General features: G+C 39.7%; 1 protein-coding gene across 1 annotated transcript in view; it reads left to right on the top strand.

Moving 5' to 3' along the window:
* Positions 1 to 23,965, top strand: part of Ghr (growth hormone receptor) — a 243,728-nt gene that overhangs the window by 88,733 nt on the left and 131,030 nt on the right. The window contains 1 exon segment of the mRNA XM_051172293.1: positions 16,566 to 16,646. Within this exon segment, the coding sequence (XP_051028250.1) occupies positions 16,577 to 16,646 (70 nt within the window). The 5' untranslated portion in view covers positions 16,566 to 16,576.

The following is a 23,965-nucleotide window of genomic DNA, read 5'->3' on the forward strand; positions in this document are numbered from 1 at the left end:
AGGAGAAGTTTGTCAAGGCTTCTATGGACTTAGAGAAGAAAATCACCTGACTTTATGTAAGAGGTAGGCATTGCCACTAGGAGGAATCTAATCAAAAAGACCTTGAGCTAAGGTTCAAGGGAGGCATAACAAAGGTAGATGAAGCTGGAAGAGGAAGGAAGCAAAGGGCCTAGAGATATAGAGATGGCTTTGTAGACAGAGGAAGTTTGGAAAAAGTAGAGTAGACAGAGGCCAGATCAGATCACACAGAGCTGGATGTATCTTTCTGTGAGTTTATTATTCCTACTGTAAGACTTGACAGGCTACAGACATGCTATGTTTTGGGGTTTTGTTTGTTTGTTTTTGTTTGCTTACTTGCTTGCTTTTTTTTATGGAGAATAACTTTTTTCCAAAGTCCTAACAAATTATTTCAACTAGATGTTGGTTGGAAGCAAATACTTCTCTTAGAATTGTCTAGACTTTTGCCCACTTAGAAGAAAATGGCAAGAAGAGCTTGGCCCCCACTGAGGGATGATGTATATTTAGCAAGCCAGTTGAATCAAGACAGATGGGAATCACTGTTCATATTGTTATGATTTGTTTATGCCTAATGACAGTACACCAGAACATGTAAGTTTGGTATCTATGAGCCTTGGAATGAATGTGTCTGATTGTCCTCTGAAATGCTTCTTGAAAACAATGTGGCTACAGGTAATATAAACACTGAATCTGCCCATCAGACTGGGAATATGTGGCCTGGCTGCTCACCTAACCAAGTTGTAGCCACCTGCAGGGTCTTATACACTTTCTTTCACTACTCTGGTTTCGCTTTCCACATCTATAGATAGAAACTAAGCTAGAATGGTACCTGGGGCCCCATCCCTCTTCTAGGTTCTAGACTTGATTCTGCCTCCCCAGGAGGTTTCTTGGGCCCCATCATGACTTACTTTGACCACTATGATTAACAGAAATTAGAAAAGCTCTTTATCATCCAACAAATTGCATCTTAAGAAATCTAGTGGCGTTTAGTGATGATTTTCAGTGGAAAAATTCATGATTCATGCAGCTGATGAAAGAGCTCATCAATTCTTTGTTACTTTGTATTCTCCAGATTTTTATTTTCTGTTTATCTGTCCTGTAGAAGCATAGTAGAGAATGGTGTGTGTTCTGAGGGTGCTGAGGATGAGGTACCAATGGGAAAGCTGACCTCACCACTTCCACACAACAGTCCATAGTCTTGAGATTTTGATTTGTGGCACATAATAGAGGTTAAAAATCAGTATAGGCATAAAAGAGTGATTTATTAAGTCATAGGGGTAGAAGCAACTCAATGAGGATAATGGTATTTGAATGTGATTTTGAAAGAATGATCTGTCAAACAGCAACCTGAAAGGCAAAGAATGGCAGACTGAAAGGAGGTTGTTGAAAATACATGAAAGAGATGAGGTGGGCGTGGGGACGGACAGGGAAGAGCACTATATTCCAGTGACAAGCTCGAAATAAAAAAAAAAAATTCTCCTTTTATGGTGCTAACTTAAATGTAAGAATAAATGGAGAAATTAGTCTTCAGCTTAGGTAACTGGGTGAACTGTGAACTCATTAAAAAGATAAGAAATAGAAAAGATAAATCTACTTGTCCATTGGATAAGGATTTGGTCCAGGTGTCTGTTGTTGTTGTTGGTGGTGGTGGTGGTCGTGGTAGGTTTTTTTCTTTGTTTGGTTTTTGTTTTGTTTTGTTTTTCGATACAGAGTTTCTTTGTGTAGCCTTGGCTATCCTAGACTCACTTTGTAGACCAGGCCGGCCTTGACCTCACAGAGATCCCCCTGCATCTGCCTCCCAAATCTTGGGATTAAAGGCCAGTGGTGGTGGTTTTTAAATTAACCCAACAAACAAGATAAGAATCAGAGGATGACTCTGGGAATCAGTTGAAATAGATAGAACTGAACCACCATAGGCATGAGAGGCAGCTGCACCTGTGTCTGCATTGGGGAATTCTTGTTTACAGGTCAGAGAGCTTTTACCCCAGGACATTTCAGGAGACAACTTCAGTAGCACTTAGTTTAGCTGTTTACAACCATCCAATAATACTATTGCCCACTGTCTGCAATGGCTCCCTTTGGTTCTTTAGCACTAGGGAATTCTATTGTGTGAAAAACTTCCTTCTGATTTCTTATAGAGTTGCTTCTTTATCGTAACCTCATCGTAAATCATCGAAATGTAAAAGTTCCATTCTGATCATTTCAATTTGAGTGGAGGAGGAGTGGTGTGTTTCTGAACTTCAATCAGTGGTATTTCAGGGATAAAAATCATTTCACATGTCTATTTCTTTGACTTTCTTGTGGATGGACAGTGTGTGAATAGCGGTGGTTCACAGTTTTGCTCAACCTGTTGGTTCCAATGCTTCTCCATCATCCATCTGATTTAAAAGAAACACAGTCAGGCCATTCAATTATAATTTCCTGACATGCACTGTGGTAGGCTCCTCAGAAAGTAAACATGCAAACATGAATATCCTTGGAATTAAATGTTTCATTTAGGAGGATGAGAAACAAACCCTCCTGAGCCAAGCTTTGCACTTGTGCCACCAAGATGGAGTGGCCATTACAGACTGTACCTATTTATCTTACCTTTGCCCCCACTCAGTGATAGGTTTCAACCTTGGGTTTGATTTACTTTCCTACTCACGTATTCCAGTTTTTAATTGCTAGTTTGGCCTTGAATTAAGATGAAAAAAAGCAAGGCCAACAAACACATGAACATGTCATCTTCCAGACTTTCTTGGTTTTCCCTCGTACAATCTCATATAGATTTATGTGTTCAAGAAATAAATTATTTTAGGTGGTCTAGAGGTAGTCAGACATTTGGGCCTGAGTTAACACAAGCCAGAGTCAAGAGACTAGCCCAATGTTCCTGAATAAAACCTTTTTGTTTTTCATTCCTTACTGCATTAAGAAAAAATTCTACCTCAGTTGACTACTGTATTAAATTTTTAAAAATAAACTTGGGAAAATAAGATAAAACTCAGATGGTGATTTTGTGACTCTAGAGTTGAAATACAGGATAATTAATGAGCTTAGCGTATAAGAGAATATTGCTGCTGTCTGCATTGACACATTCTACTTTCTAGGTCAAAATCTTCTTATCCCACGAAATTGCAGGAGACAAAATTATAAATCATTTACCATCTGATTTGTTTGTATCATCCCATAACAATTGTCAGTAGACATTATTATTAAAGTCCCCATTGCCTCCAAATTTCTACATACAGATAAGATTGAATCATTTATTATCTTCCTGATCTAGGAAGCCAGCCTAAGGCTTAATTACAGACTTTTAGAGCCTTTCTTCATTTTCTATTGCTTCTGTAACAAATTACCACAAATTTTAATGGCTTAAAACACTACCTTATTGCTTCACATTTATATAGATGTCTCAGCCCAGTGTGGCTCAGTTGGGCTCTCTGCTTAGAGTTCACAGGGATGAGGTCAAGGTATCCTAAGGATATGTTGCTTTCTGGATGTTCCTTCCAAGCTCATTAGGGCTGTTGGCTGGTCTAAGGTCCTCACTGGTGTGAGACTGTATTTCAGTTTCTTTGCTGGTAGGCAGCCAGAAGCCAGTTTGTGCTGCCAGTGGCTGCTTGGACTGCACCTCAAGCTATTCCTCCACTAAAGGCAGATAAAGTCCCTCCCAAATTCTTAATTTCTGTGCTCTCTCCACCATTGCAGTGACTGATTTCCTCTTCTGCTTTCATAGGTCCCCGTAGCAAGACATTCACCTTATTTTAAAACTCAGTTGATTGGTCATCTTAGTTGCACCTGAAAAGTCTCTTGACAGCAAGACCTAAGTCAGCCAACATTTGATGGAATCATTAGGAAATCTTGGAGGAAGCCCACCAGCATTTAGCCCGCCCAGTTCATCAGTGACATTTTAGAACATTGCCTAAGCGATTTCACTTCTATGTGTATTTCTTTATCTTGCTACTTCATAGAATAATAATGTTGGTTCCTAACTTCATATTTACTGTCTCAACCATTTGACACAGATGATTGTTGAAAAGTCCACTTATGAGCTGGGCGTAAAGGCAAGAGACGGTAAGTATAGCAAGCTCTAGAACAGGCTGGGCTACAGGAAACTTTGTATCTGAAGACTAAAACAGAAAGAAAAGAAGAGAGAGAGAGAGAGAGAGAGAGAGAGAGAGAGAGAGAGAGAGAAACTACCATATGATGTAATCACTCCACTCCTGAGCATATATTCTGAGGACTCTATACCCTCCATAGAGATAGTTCCATATCCATGTTTATTACTGTTCTATCTATGATAGGAAGGAAATGGAACCAACTTAGATGTCTACCAATGGTGACTTACTAGTAAAATGTGACACATGTACAAAATGGAACATTATTCAGCTGTGAGAAGAATGGAATCATGAAAATCTGGAAGAAAGTGGAAGGACTTGGAAAGCAAAATTTCAAGGAAGATGAAAGAAAGGAACCCACATGTTCTTCCTTATATGTAGATCCTAGCCTATAATATATAGAGAGACCATAATATATATAAAAAGAGACCAAGAGAGGCTACTATTAGGTGATGAAGAAGGACAGACAACAGGAAAAGAACACAGGTCATGGAAGAGGACATAAAGCTATTTGGTTGTTGTTGTTGTTGTTGTTATTGTTTTTGTTGTTGTTATAGTTTTTATTGTTGTTGCTGCTGGTTTGGTTTGTTTGCTTGGTTTTTAGCTCCAACTACATTGGAAGGTTTTTTCTTATTTTTTCTTTCTTTTTTGTGGTGAATAAGCAATCAGAAACATAATTGATAGTGAAAGTGTAAAATCCTAAACAAAGCTCCATTGGTTCTGAGTGTCCATTTTTTTTTTCTGTACAGAATTTTACTGAGATTCACACAGCTTAAGATTGACAAGTGTTTGAACAGCTACTTTAATCTACCTGTGTGATATTTTTACTTTTGATGTAACTAGAACACAGTGATCTAATTGAAAAATATATTTTAATAAAATTAACATAATCCAGCTATCTCCTTTTTGAAGGTGACCACAAAAAGGTTTAAAATGATACGTGTGACTTGCACTTCTGTTAGACCAGTGGCTTTCAACCTTCCTAATGCTGCAATGCTATTTCATAACTATACATTTGCTACTGTTATAAATACTAGTGTAAATATCTGGTATGTAGGATATCTGATACGCGACCCTCATAGAGGTCGCAACCCACAGGTTGAGAATTGCTGTGTTAGACTGTTGTACAGCACAGTTGTTATTGCAGCCATCAACAATGAATGATCTAAGTTCAAGTGCCTGTGATCCTAAAGACTGTAGTGATTAGTATGTAGTAAACGCCTTAGAGATGAGACATGACGTTGATCTGCCTGGGATTTCTATCTCCCCTGCAGACAGTCAGTCTGGCCAAAGTAGCTTCTTTCTATTTCTATGTATAGACTTAAATGGGGCAGGGTGATGACCCCATGTCATCTATTGAGCACACAGAGTAGCCCTTAAGCAGTGTGCTCAGAAGTAAACCAGGTGTTCTTGGAGGCTCTAAGGCAAAGAGACAACTATTATGTTCCTCCTCAGTTGGTACAACTCTTGAATAAGCTGCTACATGGACATTTATAAGTTATCATGCCAGCATCGATGTGCCAGCATTGATGTTATTGCCACCCTTGGCAGTCCTATGCACAGGAAATACTGTGTTGTCTGTCTCTTTCTATAATCCCAGTCTCAAATTTAATCTTTCTACTCTTCTTGCTCTTTCTAGTTTTAGTCTCATTCACTAATAAAATCTTGGTTTGTGTAGTTTACTACTGAGAAGTAGACAAGTTAAAGGCAGGCTTTAAACACACTGAGAATGCCTCCAGATCCTGCCCAGACATAGCCTAGATTTGTGAGTTGGGGAGATTCTCTTGTCTTTATATGCCTCTAAACCTCCATTTTCTCCTTTGTTCTATGAGGTTTGATTTTCAGTCTCTGTGTGAGGACTGAATGCAATAATAAGATGTCTGGTGTACTTCTATAATGAGCAAATTCCAGTGCTAGTTGTTGCAGATAAAAGAGTCATCAAGGCACAGTTACTGTCTCTCCTTTGATGATAAGCAGAAGAACAGAGACACAACAAGCCCAGTAATATCAGGACATGGGTGACCCTTAATAAATGATAACGATTCCCACTTGTCATGAAATCATGGACTGGTACTCAGGGAAGCTAATCAAGATTCCCTGGTTGATGACCACCCAAGTCACCCACCACTTTAAGCAATGATGGCTTGGCCCTGCAGCCTGCCATTGCAACCCCTCCAGCAGCATGTTCCCCAGGAGAGCTCAGTGCCTCATTCTTAATTTGTTTGCTCCCAGTTTGTTTACCTGAAAAGGACAACTCTAACAAGAAGAATTTAGAAAAACAAAGAGATTTCGTTTCATATGTTATGAAAGTAATTCTGTCTTTGGAGAAAAAAAAACCCTACATTTCTGATATTGTGCAAAAGAGTCAGGGACACCTGCATTCTTTAAAGATTTCAAAGCACGTGGGACAGTCTGACTCATCACATTGCTCATGGCTGGATCCCTATCTTATCAAGACAGGGAATGCTTTTGTTTGAAGACTTTGTTCAGTGAAAACCTCCATCCCATAGTCGTAGTAACCAGTTGAAACGAAAAGCATTTCTGTCTCAGAGCACGTAATTCCAGCAACATTAAATTTGTTTAAATAATTTTTCCATGTTCTCTATGTTCTAACATGGTTATTAATAATCATCAGCTCTAGACAAAGAACCACAAGGAACGCTGAGAGCTGGAGAAACAGTCTTCTCCAGGGAAGAGCACACCAATAGGTTGTCAAATATAAAGTCTGCTCTGAAATATACATACAAGTAACATTATACAGACTGAGCAGGTTATATTTAGAAATTTATATGCATACACATAGACATATATTCAGGTAAAAGCAATTAATGAAAAAGAGGCAATGGGAGAGCAGGGAGGGAAATATGGGAAGATTTTGAGGAAGGAAAAGAAAGGGAAAGGTTAAATGATATTATATTACAATCTCAAAAATAAGGGAAAAATTTATAACTCAGAAGTCTAAAGGAGTTAATTGTGGAAAGAGAGAAGCCATGAAACTAATAAGTAGCAAGGGATTTCCTTTTTCAAACTCTGATTTGAAAATAAAAAAGGGCTTGATGAAGGAAATGGCATAAAGTGCTGTAAGAAGGGACACTCTGTTCAAATCAGCACCACAAGATTGGTTTGCCTCTCGCACGTAAGAATCATGCCTGCATTGTAAATCCATAAACATACCAAATAAAGTCAGTCTGGGTGAGCTAATGGCCCTCTACTCCCTCTTCCTAATACCGTGACTCATTAATACAATTCCTCATGCTGTAATGCTCCCCACACACCATAACATTATTTTGTTAGTATTTTGTAACTATAATTTTGCTACTGTTGTGAATCATAATGTGAATATCTGATATGCAGGATATGTGATATGTGACCCTGTAGAAGGGTTATTCACCACCACCACCAACACCACCAACACCACTACCGCCGCCACCACCACCACCACCAGCACCACTACCGCCGCCACCACCACCACCACCAGCACCACTACCGCCGCCACCACCACCACCACCGCCATCACCACCACCACCAGCACCACTACCGCCACCACCACCACCACCACCGCCATCACCAGCACCACTACCGCCACCACCACCACCACCACCACCACCACCACCACCGCCACCACCACCACCACCACCACCACCACCACCACCACCACCAGCACCACTACCGCCGCCACCACCACCACCACCACCACCACCACCACCACCACCACCGCCATCACCACCACCACCAGCACCACCCCAGGTTGAGAAGCAGTGCTCTAGACTTTAGCATCTATCCTTGAGGGAGTTGCTGCAAAGTGCTCAGTGCACCCTGCTGACTTTAAATAGAATGTCCTGACACTAAGGAAGTTCCTCTCTGAAGAAGATTGCCACACACATATATAAAAAGAGCTCCAAACACCTGACTGCCAAAATGTTCTTTCTGTTTTAAGTCCATAAAAAGGGGGGAGACCATGCTTCCTCTCTGGTCTCCCAGGAAGGGTCCCCGCCTCAAGCCAGCCCTCATACTGTTAGAATTCATCTACTCAATCAGCTCTAAAAATCTGTAGTTAAAACAAATTATCTGAGCTCTGCAATAACACCAGAAACAATTATTAAAGTAATGTATCGATCCTTAGCAGAGTTCCCACACAATTGGACCTCTATGTAAGAGCGTTAAATCCCTTGCACACATAAACACAAACAGAAAACATTCCTCCATAGTCCCAGGAAACACGTTACTTGATGGCAGGCTTTTCCCTTCTCTGCAGCCTCGTGTGACATAGATTGATTGCTTTACCACTCACACAGTCTTCACTGTCACATAGTATATAAATTAAGCCCCACTCTCGGTCTACTCTATGGGAACAATGTGGTGCCATTCTCAGAACTCTAATAATCAGCAATTTATTGAAGAGTAAAAAATTATTTGAATAAGTCATTTTATCTAATTCTGAGGGGTTTTTTATGGGAAAAGTCTTTATAATAAGTAAAGATGAGTAAAGGCTGGGTTTGAACCTAGTTTTCTCGTCTAACTACTTACCTTACCTTCTCTGAAATGAAGATGAAGGCGAGAGGGCTATTACAATGTCTGTAGACCTGGGTATGTATCTCTGCGTGATTATTAACTAAACAGGATCTGCTGACAGATGATTAGATGTCATTAGGTGAAATCAAATGTCCAGGGTTCATGCTGAAGCCCTCTTACATTTTGTGTTCAGGTCAGCACATTCCTCAGTCTTTGTACCTGATACTTTACATAGAGCTAGCCAGAGACTGCCACTTTCCCTGCCAGTGATGGGCTGGATCCAATTTCTACTGGCTTCATATTAGTGGGCTAAAATCAGCTTTAGCAGAGGTATTTACACTGCAGAGGGTGGCAGAAAGCAGATCATGGGCTTTTTGTAATTCCAAAGAGACAGTAAGGAAACACTTGTTAGTCCACAGTACATTGTGGATAGTTACACATATGGAAGTAAAAGTAATGCTCACTCCAAGAAACCCCTGCAAAACCTTGGGTGAATGTCATCACACTGAAGACTCCAAACACTTCTGTGACTCTTGGGTCCCCGTTCCTCTGCATTTGTGGGGAACTCCGAAAGCATGCTCGTAATGTTTATGTTTCTAAAAATGTTTTAAAATACTTACTGTTGTGTAACAAAATATGTGTTAATAACATAATATGAGCATAAATGAGCTTAATGTTTTAGTGTAAATATAAACATTTGAACCATAAAATGTATGAGTAATGTTGCCAACTAGAAAGTTATTGTTGATACTTAACATACTCAAGTTAGCTACTAAATTTTATGACCTTAATTTAGATCATAAACTGTACAGCTGGAAAAGCATATTCACCTTCCAACCTTATCCAAATACACATAAGTGTGTAGTTAAAAGAGTTGATTATGATTAAATGAAGTATAACATTATTTTACTCCTAGTTCACGTTAGCCATATTTCAAATGTTTAGTAACCACAGGTAACTTAAGTTGGTCAGCTCCAACATAAACAACATATATTTATTTATTGGGTGGAAAAAGGATCTACTAGAGCCATTTTCATTTATACCTCACCATACATATAACTAATGTTCCTATCCTGAAATCCCACGAGTTCCCAGAGAAAAGCGCAATCTCAAAGCAAAACTAAAAACAAAAAAGCCCACCCTTTTTCTATATAACAATGTTTCAGACCACACCAGGATGCATACCCAAGAGTGTTCTCACCACACCAGGATGCATACCCAAGAGTGTTCTCACCACACCAGGATGCATACCCAAGAGTGTTCTCACCACACCAGGATCCATACCCAAGAGTGTTCTCACCACACCAGGATGCATACCCAAGAGTGTTCTCACCACACCAGGATGCATACCCAAGAGTGTTCTCATGCTATCATAATAAAGATGAGACTTCCTTTCACCGCTTGACTTCATAACATAGTGAACTACATTACTCATGTCTGGGTAATAATTAGGGTTGGGCTTAGGCTTAGAGTTAGGTAAACCTGCTATATTGCCAGTCGCACAAAGCTAATTGCACTATACTTTCTACCATTGCTTTAGGGTACATATCTACTTGTGAAAACAAGAGGGACCAATTGGTTACTGCATTTTTTTTTCATTTATTTATTTATTTATTTATTTTTAGTGTTTCTGTGTAAGTACTCTTCTTTTTTTTTAATTGAAAAATAAAATAATTCATATTACATCTCATTTTCTATCCCATCCCATACATTCTCCCATTCCTCCCTCCCTCCCACTTTCACCCCAACCCCCCTTCCCTATGACTGTGACCAAGGGGGACCTCCTCCCAGGTTACTGCATTTTTATTACATCATTTCCTCTTGCATTTATTTTAAACTCCTGTTGCTAGTTGGTCATAACTAGGTCATACTACATGCATAAATGCATACATATGAACATATAGGTGTGTATATTTTATTTATATTTATAAATACATCATATACAGGTGAATATATCCATTATATACATAAAATATCATATGCACATATATGTATATGTGTATATATCATCGTGTAGCCTTAGTATATAGTAGGCTATACCATCTAGATTAGTCTAAGTGAACTCTGCCATGTTGAAATGACAATAATCACCTAAGAACATTTTCCTCAGACTATGCACCCAATGTTAAGCAACACACAACTTTTGTTATTTTTTCAGAAATATGTGGGGCTCAGAGGTAGCTCAGTAAATAAAGCACTCTCCATGCCAGTTTAATGGTCTGTATTAGATCCCAAGAACTATGCTAAGAAAGGAAAGAACTGACTCCACAAAATTATCCTGACCTTCAGACATGTACTGTAGCTTGTATATGTGCATGTGCATGAGTGCACACAGACACACATGCACACACATATACATGCACGCGCATGCACACATGCATATGTGTGCACTTGCACAAGTAATATTTTTAATTGAAAACAAAACTCTGTAAACATCTCCTTCCTCCATTAATGGGAGGGAAATAACTTTATATCTGATCAAATGATCCCCACTGTGAAAAAAATCCTAATGTAAACTCTATATGCAAACTATTCAAATAAATGCTTGGTGCTAATTAGAAGAGGTGGTCTGAGGTATCAGTTTGGATTAGCCTTTGCATTTTTCTGCACTGGGTTAATTCAGTTTTGCAACGTTTCATTAGTAATACACACCAACACTGGATTGCACATGTTTACTAGGTTATGTTCTGGAGCTCTTTGCTGTACAACATAAGCAATTCTATCTCAACTGGACTTTTAAGATCAGTTCTCTTTCAATATCAAAAAAAGTGAGATTAGCAAAATGAGAATTTGAGGGAACATTATAGTTCTGATTAATCCATCTGTCATCATGGTGTTGGCTCCAGCCCCAACTCTATCCTGAACTCCGCCCGTATATTAATATGCTAGCAGCACACTTTAAGGAGGTCACTGTCCAAGTTCCTTTAAAATATTTAACAAAAGTCAGAGGATAGTGGTGGTTTGGGGCAATGTTTTGTTTCTGCTAAATTATAAGCAAGCCACAAGAACAGATTCCCCACCCGCGCCATGTCATTAATACACGTTTTAACATTACTTTTAACAAAGATAGGTGTTTTTCCACGAAATAGTCTCTCTATATGTTAAATTTACCTAATAGTCATCTCTGTACAACTCTCCCGTTTATTGTTGGCTTCTCTCCCTTTGCTTGTTCTTGTACCTTGAAATTCACACTAGATAATTCTCACATTTCTGGAATCCTTGTGGCTTTGTCATCACTAAGTAGCCCAAACAGTCATGTGACCTTCTCTTCCTCCTATGCAAATCAGATCCCAGGACCCTGGTTTCTGCCTGTAGTTTTGCCTTTCACTCCTGTGTTCACTCAGTCATTTATCATAGATGTGTCTTCTCTCACCTTCTCCTGTAACCAGTTATCACCAGGTCCTTTGAGTAATTAAATGAAGAAAGCATGAGAAGCAGGTTTATCTTAAGGAAAATCCATTTTTTCCCGTGTTATCTACAGCGTAAAGCTGTATGATTGAAAATGCTGCTTCGAGCATATTCAGGGGGAGGAGGTCCCCCTCAGTCACAGACATAGGGGAGGGGAGTAGGGGGAAAGCAGGAGGGAGGGAGGAATGGGAGGATACAAGGGATGGGATAACAACTGAGATGTAATATGAATAAATTAATAAAATATTTATAAAAAGAATAGAGAAAAAAAGAAAATGCTGCTTCAGTCCTGTCCTACCTTGCTAACCCAGCTTTAACTATGAACCTGGGCAATGATCTCTAGTCACTGGTCTCAGAACATTAAGTAAACTCCCTCAGAATCCATCCCTACACTGGATCGTTGGTATTGAGCTTTGGTCTGTACAAGTTTACTACAGCTTGTCTCTCCTCTTTATTTTTCTTTTTGGTTTTTCAAGACAGGGTTTCTCTGTGTAGCCCTGGCTGTCCTGGACTCACTTTGTAGACCAGGCTGGCCTTGAACTCACAGCGATCCACCTGCCTCTGCCTCCAGAGTGCTGGGATTAAAGGGGTGGGCCACCATGCCCAGCAGTAGTTTTCTAAGTTAATCAATCAGTATTTAGCTAGAAATTAGTAATTCAGATATATTAGAGATTAAAAGTGTGTACCACTACACCTGGCTGTGTCTCAATTTCTTTACACATCAAAATATTATGTATCATTTAGTTACACATCAAAATCCTATCTATCATTTAGTTCTAATTTTAAGCCCCTCAACTCAATAGCTGATTTCTTTTTCCTATTTTTACTTTCTATTTAGGTATATAAATAGGATCTATCCTTTCTTGGTTTCAAGTATTGCCTAGTTCTTACAGTGAAGACACAGTTTGTATAACTTTTGCATTAATCCCTATAGTGCTTTGTATAATGTTAGTAGCCACTAATCATTCAAGAAATACTTATTCATTTTCATTTAAAATAATGTAGCCTGTTTTCTTCTTTGCTTGGAATTGGTTATAATATGTTGGGTGGAAATGCCACATCTAACTTTTATCTCTTTTTTTGGGTCTGTGTGCTATGTCACAACCACAGTATGATTGGTATATCATAGAACTGACTGTATAATTTGGGAACATTCTTTGTTGGGCAGTCTACAGAATATACCAGCTGGATTATTCTAGTTTTAAACTGATTCTCCATTTTAAGGAGGAGAGAAGCAGGCAAAATGCCTCAGACTTTGAGAGTGGAAGTGGTGTGAATTCTATTATGTAAGAAAAGAAGCCTATTCTCTCCCTCTTGCTGAAAATGTTGCCAGGAGTCTGTAGCCAAAGAATGAATAAATATCACAAGAAATTTAAAGAAAGATTTTCCCCCTAGGAAAATACTACAAATCTGAAAATTAAATTTGGTATATTTCTCCTTTAATAAGTGCTTCTTAGATGGGCACTTTGGATGAACTCCTCTATCTTGATGTTAATGCATCTTTATAAATTTGGAAATTCGGGTGGAAAAAAACTTGAAGTGGATCTCTCTTCCTGGCAACTGTGTATTAAATTAAAATTCCAAACTCTGTGTGACAGAACTCTGTCCTCCCCTAAGTCCACAGATAGACTTGTAGACATTAGGTGAGGCATCTGGTCTCAGCTAGAGTAACCCAGAAGGCTCAACATGGAGCTCTGCAAAGTTGACTGGGACAACATCCAATCAAAGCCAATGACAAGTTCTCTAGACTGTATCCACTGAAACATCACTGATGGGAGAGGGGAAACTGGAGTCAGATAAAGCAGTTGGATCCTACTAAATCAGCTCCAGTTCTGTGTCCTCCTCATGGTTCCTATGCCTGGAGTGTTACAAGTCTAGCCCTTCTGCAGTGTGCGCCAGATGACAACTGTTCTGAGCCCCTGCTAGGGAGAATTACAGCTTTATTTTTTTATTTTAATTTTATTAATTTACTCAGATTACAGCTCAATTGTTATCCCATCACCTGTATCCCTCCCTCCCTCCTGCTTTCACCCTATTCCCCTCCCCTAGGTCTAAGACCGAGGGGGACCTCCTCCCCCACTATATGATCATAGGCTATCAAGTCTCATCTTGGTAGCCTGCTTATTCTTTCTTTGAGTGCCATTAGGCCTCCCCACCAAGGGGAGGTGGTCAAATATGGGGCACCAGAGTTCACGTCAGAGTCAGTCCCCGTTGTCCACACAACTGTGGAGAATGTCCTGTCTGTTGGGTAGATCGATGTCCCTGAGTTGAAGAATGGATAAACAAACTGTAGTAATTTACACTACAAAGTTACAGCTTTAAATATCCCTCTTTCTGTGATTGGAGTGTGAAAATGTTCCCCTGACTTGTTTTGATTCAGGGATTCGGTTTGCTTGTTTCATTTTGTTTTTGTGACATTTAAAAAAGGTGTCATATGGCACTATGCTTGACTTATAACAGCATTGTAGTAACACCAGTTCCTCATTTGGGGCAAGTAAAATTTATGAGCATGAAGCAACTTTGAGAAGACTGGGGACTAAGGCAGAGTGCAATTTAGTGGCAGAACCTACCTAACATGTACAAGGCCCAAATTTTAATTAAATTTAAAAGACAGCACAAAAGTTTGAAGGTTGGAGAAAGTTTGTCCACTATTTTTCTTATCTAAATCCCACTTGTTTCTGGCACCTTATTGGTCCTTTTGAGATTCTTAAAGACCTAACTTCTAAAGCAGGGACGATATCTTCTGAGAAACGCAAACATTTTCATATACCTACTCAGAAAAAAATGAGGATTAAGAATTCACTATTACAGCCCAATATCAAGACAGCATATGGCAGTAGGAGCTTCTGCCCTGACACTGTGTTCTGAGATGACTAGTTAAATTTTCACTGCTAAAATAGAGAGTCCACTTTCTCGGTGTGTTTTCTACTTCTTTTTTTAATGAGATCCAAAGAAATTTTAACACGATAGCATTTTCATTCTATTACACACTTGGTCTAGCTATTTGATTCATTTTGCTAAGAGGCTCCAAAATACCATTACAGAGGCTGGGTCCCTAGAAGTAAGGACAGAATGCTAGTGACTCAAGTTTGCAAATGCAAAGCTGTCAGCCCATAGCCTTCCTGCTAAGGATCAGAGTGTGGGGGGGTGGGGGGGTGGAACAGGTTACAATAGCACCCACTTACTCAAAGCCTCCCAGTTAGCTTTCGCATTTGGACCTGTCAAAGATCCAAGGGGCAATGTTTGGAAGGGAGGGTCGTCCTCATATATGAAAGCATGCAAATATATTCAGACAAGAAAACACTCAGTTTGCATAGAGACGTGTTTTTGCTACGTAAAAATACTTGGAGAACATGGATTCGAAAGGTTGTCCTCCATCTACAAAGAAAAATGTAAAACATTTGGCATGTTTTTAAATAGCTCTTCTGAGTTCCGTGGCTGTTGCCTCAGAACTTCACCTGTAGATCCCTGAGAACAAACTCTCCTGCTCATCAGTTCACCTTGATTAAGGAATAGCGAGAAGAGTTATTTCAGCATTGTCAAATTTGCATAGTGATAATTTAAAAAAAAAAAAAAAGAGGTCCATAGAGGCACTACAGGAACTGGTGGAGTAGTGACCAGATGTGCCTGAGGGACATTGCAAACAGGGCAGTTCTGTGGAAATACTGGAACTAAGACTTCGGCATTAGCTGGCAAATGAAGGAGTCATTCTCCAAAGAAGAGAGCACTGAGTTCCTTTCCAGCCAGTCCAGACTTGTCTCTAGAGACTCCTGGATGTAGTCACCATAGTTTATTTTTCCAGAGGCATATCTATATTTTTTTCAGATAAAGGTATGTGCTGACAGAGCCTGTTGGTTGCTCCCTCATTCGTTAGACTGAAAGTGCAGCCACACTTAGGCTTCTAAATGACTAGAAAGATCAGGACGGATCGCTCTTGGGGAGTATATCCCTGGGTGTTTCAGAGCGCACAGTCATTGTAAGATCAAAATCGACCAGGCTTCTCTTCAAATTTGAAGGGCAGGTGCTTCTCACTTTTCACCTCTCTGGGGTGGCTCATCAGTACAGTGTTTTTAAAGTATAAATTAGGGTCATTTGGTCCTTGGGAAACAAGTTTAAGAAATGTTAGTATTATAGAGGATTGCTTTTTTTTTTTTCTTTTTTCTTTCTCAAAACCCTGAGTTGAGCAATTTTTTCTATTTCCAGATTAAATTAAAATGAATTTACACTGGCTCTGTTAGTGAGGCAGTGTGTGGGGATGAGGGGATCATTTGCTGGGAGGTGATCCTCTGGCTATCAGCCACAATCTGTCTGTCCATGCTATATCCTGAGGGAGGTGCTCATGAAACAGAATTCTTTCCAACCTCATGATAAGTATACCAGCACTGAAGTCTGAGGCAACACAAGACTTGCTAAGATTCCTTCTACACCTGTCTTGTCAGCACACTCACACCTTCACTGGGCTTTGAATGTTATACCACAACCACAATCCATCACTGCTTGCCTTGACCTTCTGCCTCTTCTTGTTTGCAGGTGTCGTCGGTATGGCTCGTTGGTGGGTGTTCTTAACCCTGGTACTGGCCATCTCCAGCAACACGTTTCTTGGAAATGCAGGTGAGTCTTGCCTTCCTTTTCTCAGCCTGTGGCATTAAGAAAAAACAGTGCTGTGTTCAGTCCAAAGGAAAAATCTAAGTTTTAAGTAGCAGGAAACAGGAAACCTGTCTTTGCTTTAAAATCGAAAACCAGGAGAGCTGCTTTGGGAATGCCTTAAAGAGGGCTATAGTGGTCAGGCTTAGCAGCTGGGGTTTTCATGTTGGAAATCAATGTTATGTAGTGGGCTGAGGGTGTGGACGGTGAAGACAAGCCAGGTCTCTGGGAGAGATACTAAAATCACACCAAAGCGTTATTAGCCCACTAATCGATCCGCACATCTGTGACTAAGCATAGCAGAGTCCGTTTCCGGAGCTTGGAATGTGGTCCTCTTAATTATATTCTCTGAGAGGGTCACTTTCAGGCTTCCAGCGAGTCTGTCCTCTTCTTCTCTGCATGATTTCCATGTGGCTGAGTCCTAAGGAAGAAGACACCTGAACTAGATGACGGATGTACCCTGAGTTGTGAGCTGCCTTGGCCATCTGGATAAGTCCCTCTTCTCTTTTATACTTTCCTGGTGGTCTCAATCTTTCTAGACTCACGTGTCATGGCAGAAACAAAGAAGAAGAATGAAAGTGGGTGTGGAGGCGTCTGTCTGGAAAGAAACATGTCCTCAATAAGGGGGGAGACTTTTTCGGAGAAAGTCTTGAGCACCTGGCAGTTTTCTTTACCTGGGTTTTACCAGAGGGCAGGAACGATATGGTTTTGCAGCACTGTAGCACTGGACTCGGTTGTTGCTTTAAGAGTAGCCGACTCCCTCACTCAACACCCAGCTCATGTTGGAAAACATAGTTTAGCAGGTGACTTAACGCCTTAAGATGTCCTGATGACCTTGTGACCAAAAATAAATGCAGAGTAGTGAGCTGCTGACGATGTCAACAGCAGCTTAGAAAGGGGAAGAATGGGTTATTTTGTTTCTTAAAGTGATTCCAAAGTATTTATAGAAGAGAGGTCATAATTGTTTGAAATACTTTTTGATCTCTCTGGTGTTATAATGTCAACATTATGCAAGTCAGACATGGAGAGAATTGAAGGCTGGGCTGTGGCAGCTTTCCCCATGGCTGCTTTTAGACCCTGGTTCTGAGCCAAAGAATTACAGCTTAGATCCTCTGCGGGTCCAGAGTCATGGTGGTTTAATCTCTCCTTTCTTCACTAAGGTGACTTTCAGTCCACCAGGGTCAAGACTTGAAGAATTTAAAAGCCTGTGAAGTGAAAAGTACAGCATAAGAATCATTAAAGAAGTTGAAAAATGCATCCAAGACTAAGAGATTAGAGCTGGAATTATTTTCAGTCCTAGAGAATTTCCATGTTCTGATCAACAGTTGAAACATTTGAACAGCTTTTGACTTCATAAGAAGAATGAAGGAACTGATGGCTTAGTTTAAATGAATTTCATTGCATATCTTATGATAAACAATGTTATAAGATAGGGGTGTGTGTGTGTGTGTGTGTGTGTGTGTGTGTGAGTGTGTGTGAAGAAAAGCTATGATCTACTTATATAGTGGAAATCCTGAATATAATAATATATACTACATTAATAATATATATTAATATATAATATGATAACCTGTCTTGGTGTTCATTAAATCACTAGACTTGTTAATACAGCATATTTTCTATTTTGTGCCCTATATATGACAGTCTGCCATGTCCTTCTCCCCAAATCTGGTAGCCACTTTTCTCTCTACAATTTTACCTTTTCTTTTTAAAATCATGCATTAATGGAAGCATGTTTGTTCTTTCTAGATCTGACTTTTTTCATTTAAACTGATGTTCTTTAGGTCCATTCTTACTGTGGCAAGTGGCATGATACTCAGTCTTAAGTGTGGGCTGTTTCATGTCTTGACCACTATGAATAATGCTGCAGCAAATATAGGAGTGCAGCCCCTTACACAAAGTAGTGATTTCAATAGCCAGTTCCAAAAATAGCATCTTGGCTTTCTTTTTAATAATTTGTGTTTGCTTCTTGTTGGCTTGGGGGGAAAACAGTAAGAAAACAAAATATTTTATAGTAAATATAAATCATGTATTTTACCAGTCCTTTTATATAGGGAAGAAATTAACAGAGAAAACAGTTCCCTCTTTCTTTTCTTGTTAAGCTAAGCAAATCGAAATATTTGAGTTTTCCAGAAAACTTTCTCTTTTTTTTTCCAGAAAACTTTTTAAAAATTGCCTGGAGCTTAAAAATAGGGCATGTTGTTTGCTTAAGAGAATGTAGGCAAGTGTGTGCAACCATGCTCATACACATGAGTGCGTGCGCGTGTGTGTATGTGTGTGTGTGTGTGTGTGTGTGTGTGCTTTTACCTGCCACTTACCTAACAGCTTCAGGCAAAATATGTGTGTGTGTGTGTGTGTGTGTGTGTGTGTGTGTGTGTGTGTGTGTGTGTGTGCATGTGTGCTTTTACCTGCCATTTACCTAACAGCTTCAGGCAAAAAACACAGGACACAACATGGGTCATGATCTCAGATGACATTCATGGACCATGTGTTTCTTTTTTTGCCAGGTCAAATTATTTTATCTTCAATCTTCCTCTTTCAATATAAGGCAGACTAAAACTATAGGTGTAGAATTTTTTTAAAACCATAGTTTTATAATTCATTCTTCAGTTTAGTTTGATTAGTACAATACATGGCACTGCAGTTATCATTAAAGAATCACCTGGAAAAATCTGCCCAGGAGCTAGATTGAAGATGACAGGTTTGCATGGGAAGGGAATGTTGGCTCTCAAATTCTTAAATGGGGCTTTACTTGTTTGGGCAAATACATAACTAGAAATATACTGAGTCTGAGCAGATTTATTTTAATTAAATTTAATTGCTCTGTGGAAAACTTAATGGGAACCAAACATTGAACAGTCCCATCACTCTGTTGTTTAAAATGTTGTAATAGTGTTTTATTTTTAATCACTTGCCCTTAATATGAAGTTCTACACCCCTCCTCAGTGCATGTTCTCATAGCAAGTCCCTTATTCCATGCTGCATTTTCAGAAGGCTTTACCAGGCTGACTCGTGCACTGGCTGTACCTGTAATATTGCTGATGAGAAATGCACATAAAGATGTGATGTGTATAGAAGGGCCATGACAAGGTATGCCATCTATCTACATATTACTCAGTCAGCAACTCGCCATCCATCTCCTTTGGCCTCAGCATCCTCAGGAAGAAGCAAACAAACCCTGCTGTTCAGAAAAGTTCCATCTGGATGTAAAGAGCTTCTGCAAGTATCTTGGGGACGAGGGCTATCACTTTATGTCTACTTTCACAAGAAAGGCAGATTATGGAGATTCTCTGAACAAAGTCAACTTGAAAGCATTAACTCACCAAGTTCACTGCAGAGATCCTCAGCTCTTCCTATCTTCAAAGCTTGAATTTAGGGCCAAGAGGAATGCAAGGGATGTCTCCAATGACCAATCAGGGTTAAGAGATTAGGTAATAGAGGGTCAGGCTCTGTCTATGAATGGTGGACATGGCCCAAGTCATACTCCATAGGAGTAACAATGAACATAAAAAACAGTTCATTCAGCCCCCAAGTTCTACAATGTTCAGTGCACAAGAGAGGCAAGAAGTAGTTTCATTCTATGCATTTAAAATCAACAAACACCTACTGATCACTTCCTTTAGGGAGACAAGAGAGGAGTCACTTGGCAAAGCTCACTATACATGAGCACTCTGTTTATATTTGTTTCTCTTTGAAGTAGAAGTAAGGCAGTTGATTTCAGTCGAATTATATTCAGTCTACAGATGGCAAAGGTTCCACAGGAAAAGACAGGACTTGTCAGGCTTGGAAGAACAGGCAATATATAGAAAGGAGGAAAAGGAAGAAAAAGCATGTGCCAAATCCATCAGATAATAATTATTTTTCAAAGTTGTAAGCAGGCCAGTGAAAACAAAAGTGCTAACCACAGGATGGAACACTGGTTATGCATGTTTAGCATTTATAGGCTAGATATATAGTATTAAGGTATGACATTTATATATAATATGTGGAAATTTATATGTATATCTATACATTTAAATTATACAACCTACAGGAGAAGCTCATAGTTCATATCTCCCCACTCTGGAGAGCGCTTCTGCAGAACATGTTGCATGTTTCTATACCATTTAAGAGGAAAAGACTTTCTGAGAATGATATACCATGTTCTAAGGAAACCAGAATTCACCAAGTAATGTTCTCTTTATATTTTTGAACATTCTTTACAATCATTTGCTGAATGACACAAAATTTATTTGGAAGATTCTGCTGATCTTATTGTTCAATAGGAAATAATTGCACAGTAGGGGAATTTTATTTTTTAAACAAACTCTTCCCCACTACAGTTGAAGCTCCACAGGATTGCTACAAGTTGCCAAGACATACTGGATACATTTCAAAGAAGTATTAGAGTCACAGTTGGAGCAGATAGAATTGTCCACCCAACACTGTCACCCTTACACTACCTTTATCTGTGCCCCATCTACATGATAAGTCTACTCAAATATTGACAGACAGAGAGAGATAGAAGACCTGCAGATCCCAAATAAAAGTTTTCATAGCCCCTTTGGACATTGAACTTGAGATTATGAAAGACCCTGACTGCACATCCTATAAATGGCTGAATTAACTTTTCCACCCATTCCCTAAATAGCAGGCCTCCCTAAGTTCCTTGTAAGAAATATGAAACTCTCCTGGTTGAAAATAAATATGATATTAGCAAAATCCTTAACTTCTTAGTATCTAAATGTAAAAATGACGTTGTGTGTCCCATTTTAAACCTTGCGGATGTATAGAAATGGAAAGAATGCTTTTGGGTAGGAATGCACTTTGTGTAAACCTTATTAATATATTGGCCTTAGTGGGGAGAGAATTGGTTGCCAAAGACTGGGGAAGCTTGGCTCCCCCACCCCACCCTACCCCCCAAAAAAAAGAAATGAGAAGAAAATGAATAGAAACTGTAATTGATTATAACTTTAAAAGCCACGAGTGTTAGACTATAACTCACTGGAAGAAGATGGACTTAGCATACATAAAATATTTAGAGACAGCTGATTTATTCTGAAAAAGGGTCATTTTCACCTAACTTTTGGCATGTGCCGTCATTTCTCCTCTACCCTTCACTGGCCCACTGCTCCTTTGGTTTGAGAGGTAGGGCATGTTTTTCTTAACAGTAACTGTGATAAAAAGATATGTTGTGCAGAGAGCAAAAGTCTAGGGAAGCAAATGAAAGACAATCACTTCAGCAGCTTCACCCTGAGTCGGCCAGTTTGGTCTGACCGGCTTGTTATGAGTAGATTCTATGTTTCTCAACCTTCCTAAATGCTGTGACCCTTTAATACACTTCTTCATGTTGTGGTGACCCCCACCCATAAAATTATTTTTGTTGCTACTTCATAACTGTAATTTTGCTACTGTTATGAGCAGTAATGTAAATGTCTGTGTTTTCTGATGGCCTTAGGTGACCGTGTAAAAGAGTCAGTTGACCCACCGAAGAGGTCACAACCCACAGGGTGAGAACCACTGGAACAGAGTGAAACAAAATACCCAAGGTGCCATGCTCAGATGGTCCTGGACAGGTAGACAAACTGTTGTATCATGGGACCTGACTTTTCTTTGTTGGTTAGACCAGCACAACATTTCTCTGGATGTTCACTCTGAAGTTCCTAAGTGTGGTTGCACAGCACTGTAGTCATTATCCTTAGTTTCCAAAACTATCTATGCTACTGAAGTGCTAGTCTTAGGTATATACTAGTAGAAATTTAAATTGTACATTTCTGCTTCATCTCCATGTTTACTTAGGCCCTAGGGTTTGCAGTACCTTGGCTTCAGGCCAAGAACAGACACCAGTAATCAGATGTTTATGCACTCCTCCTACATTGTCTTAGTAGGTCATTCATTTATTTGTTGAAGACTTTAAACATGTCATCTCTCTCCTGTGCAGCAGATGAAGAAATCAAGGCCCCAGAGAATATAAGAAACCAAAGCCATCCTAGAGGATGCTGTTCTTTGCAGTAGACCTCTTTGCCATTCTTGGGCACACAATTTCCTCTGGGGCTTTCATACCTAGCACTTTTATCCTCATATGCTGCCTTCAGGCTGCTAGAACCACCTTCACCTGAATCTGGAGAGTTGATAGTGTCCGAGAATTTATATCTTTGAGTTGTCCCTAACCACCAGCAGAGGATTATCAGCACAGTTCCCAAGGGCACTGAGCCAGATACTCGCTTCTTCCCCCTACCCAACTAAGGGACAGTAGTTGGTATTATACCTGGTGTCCAGTTGTTCTTGTGTGCAGGCAGATGCCTGTGGGTGTATGTGCATGTGAAAGACGGAGGCCAACCTTCTTCAGTGCCATTCCTCTGGATCTGCTCCCTGTTTTGAGAGAGGGTCTATTACTGGGACCTACAGCCTGAACACTAAGCTAGGCTAGTTGGCCAGGTAACACAGGGATGTTCCTCTCTTCTCCTCTCTAATACTAGAATCACAAGTGTGTATTTCTATGCCCTTTAAAATTGTTTATTTTTTTGAAATTACCATAAAATTACTACACACACACACACACACACACACACACACACACACACACACACACACAATTTTCCTCTCCCCAAACCATACCATATACCCCTTCTTACTGCCTTTCAAAATCATGGTGTCTTTTTAACTTTTTAATGTGAGTGCTGAGGACTGAACTTAGGCCCCAGGCTTGCACAGCAAGTACTTTAACAGCAGCTCAGCTCTCTCTTAAGCCCCTAAAAGAGTTTCTAATACCTCATTGCCACATGAATATTTGTCTCACTCTTTACACAGCTTATAAATGTATTCAGATGCAAATCTGATAGAGTTCAGTTATAAGCATCCCAAGGTCAAAAGGGCTGCTGAGTCAGGCAGGGTTAGGGTTAGGGTAAGTGTGCATAACTCACCTGTGCAAGCACTCAGGGTTAGGGTTAGGGTAAGTGTGCATAACTCACCTGTGCAAGCACTCAGGGTTAGGTTTAGGGTTAGGGTTAGGGTAAGTGTGCATAACTCACCTGTGCAAGCACTCAGGGTTAGGGTAAGTGTGCAAGCACTCTGGGCTCCCATCCTTACCTAAGCACAGTTTCCTATAACACTTATTTTTATTTTACACATTGAGTTTCCATATAAGGTTTATTTCAAATATATAATGCAGTAAATGTTTAAAAGCTAAAAACCAGTGAACAAGATAATAGGCAAAGGCCTTTTCTTCTTATCCAAGCTTTTCTCTACTATGAGGGTTGCCAGTCTCTGGGCAAATGAGTGACTGTCGTACAAAGATCCAAATGCAT

Source organism: Acomys russatus, chromosome 30 (genome assembly GCF_903995435.1).
Source record: "Acomys russatus chromosome 30, mAcoRus1.1, whole genome shotgun sequence".
NCBI classification, from domain to species: Eukaryota; Metazoa; Chordata; class Mammalia; order Rodentia; family Muridae; genus Acomys; species Acomys russatus.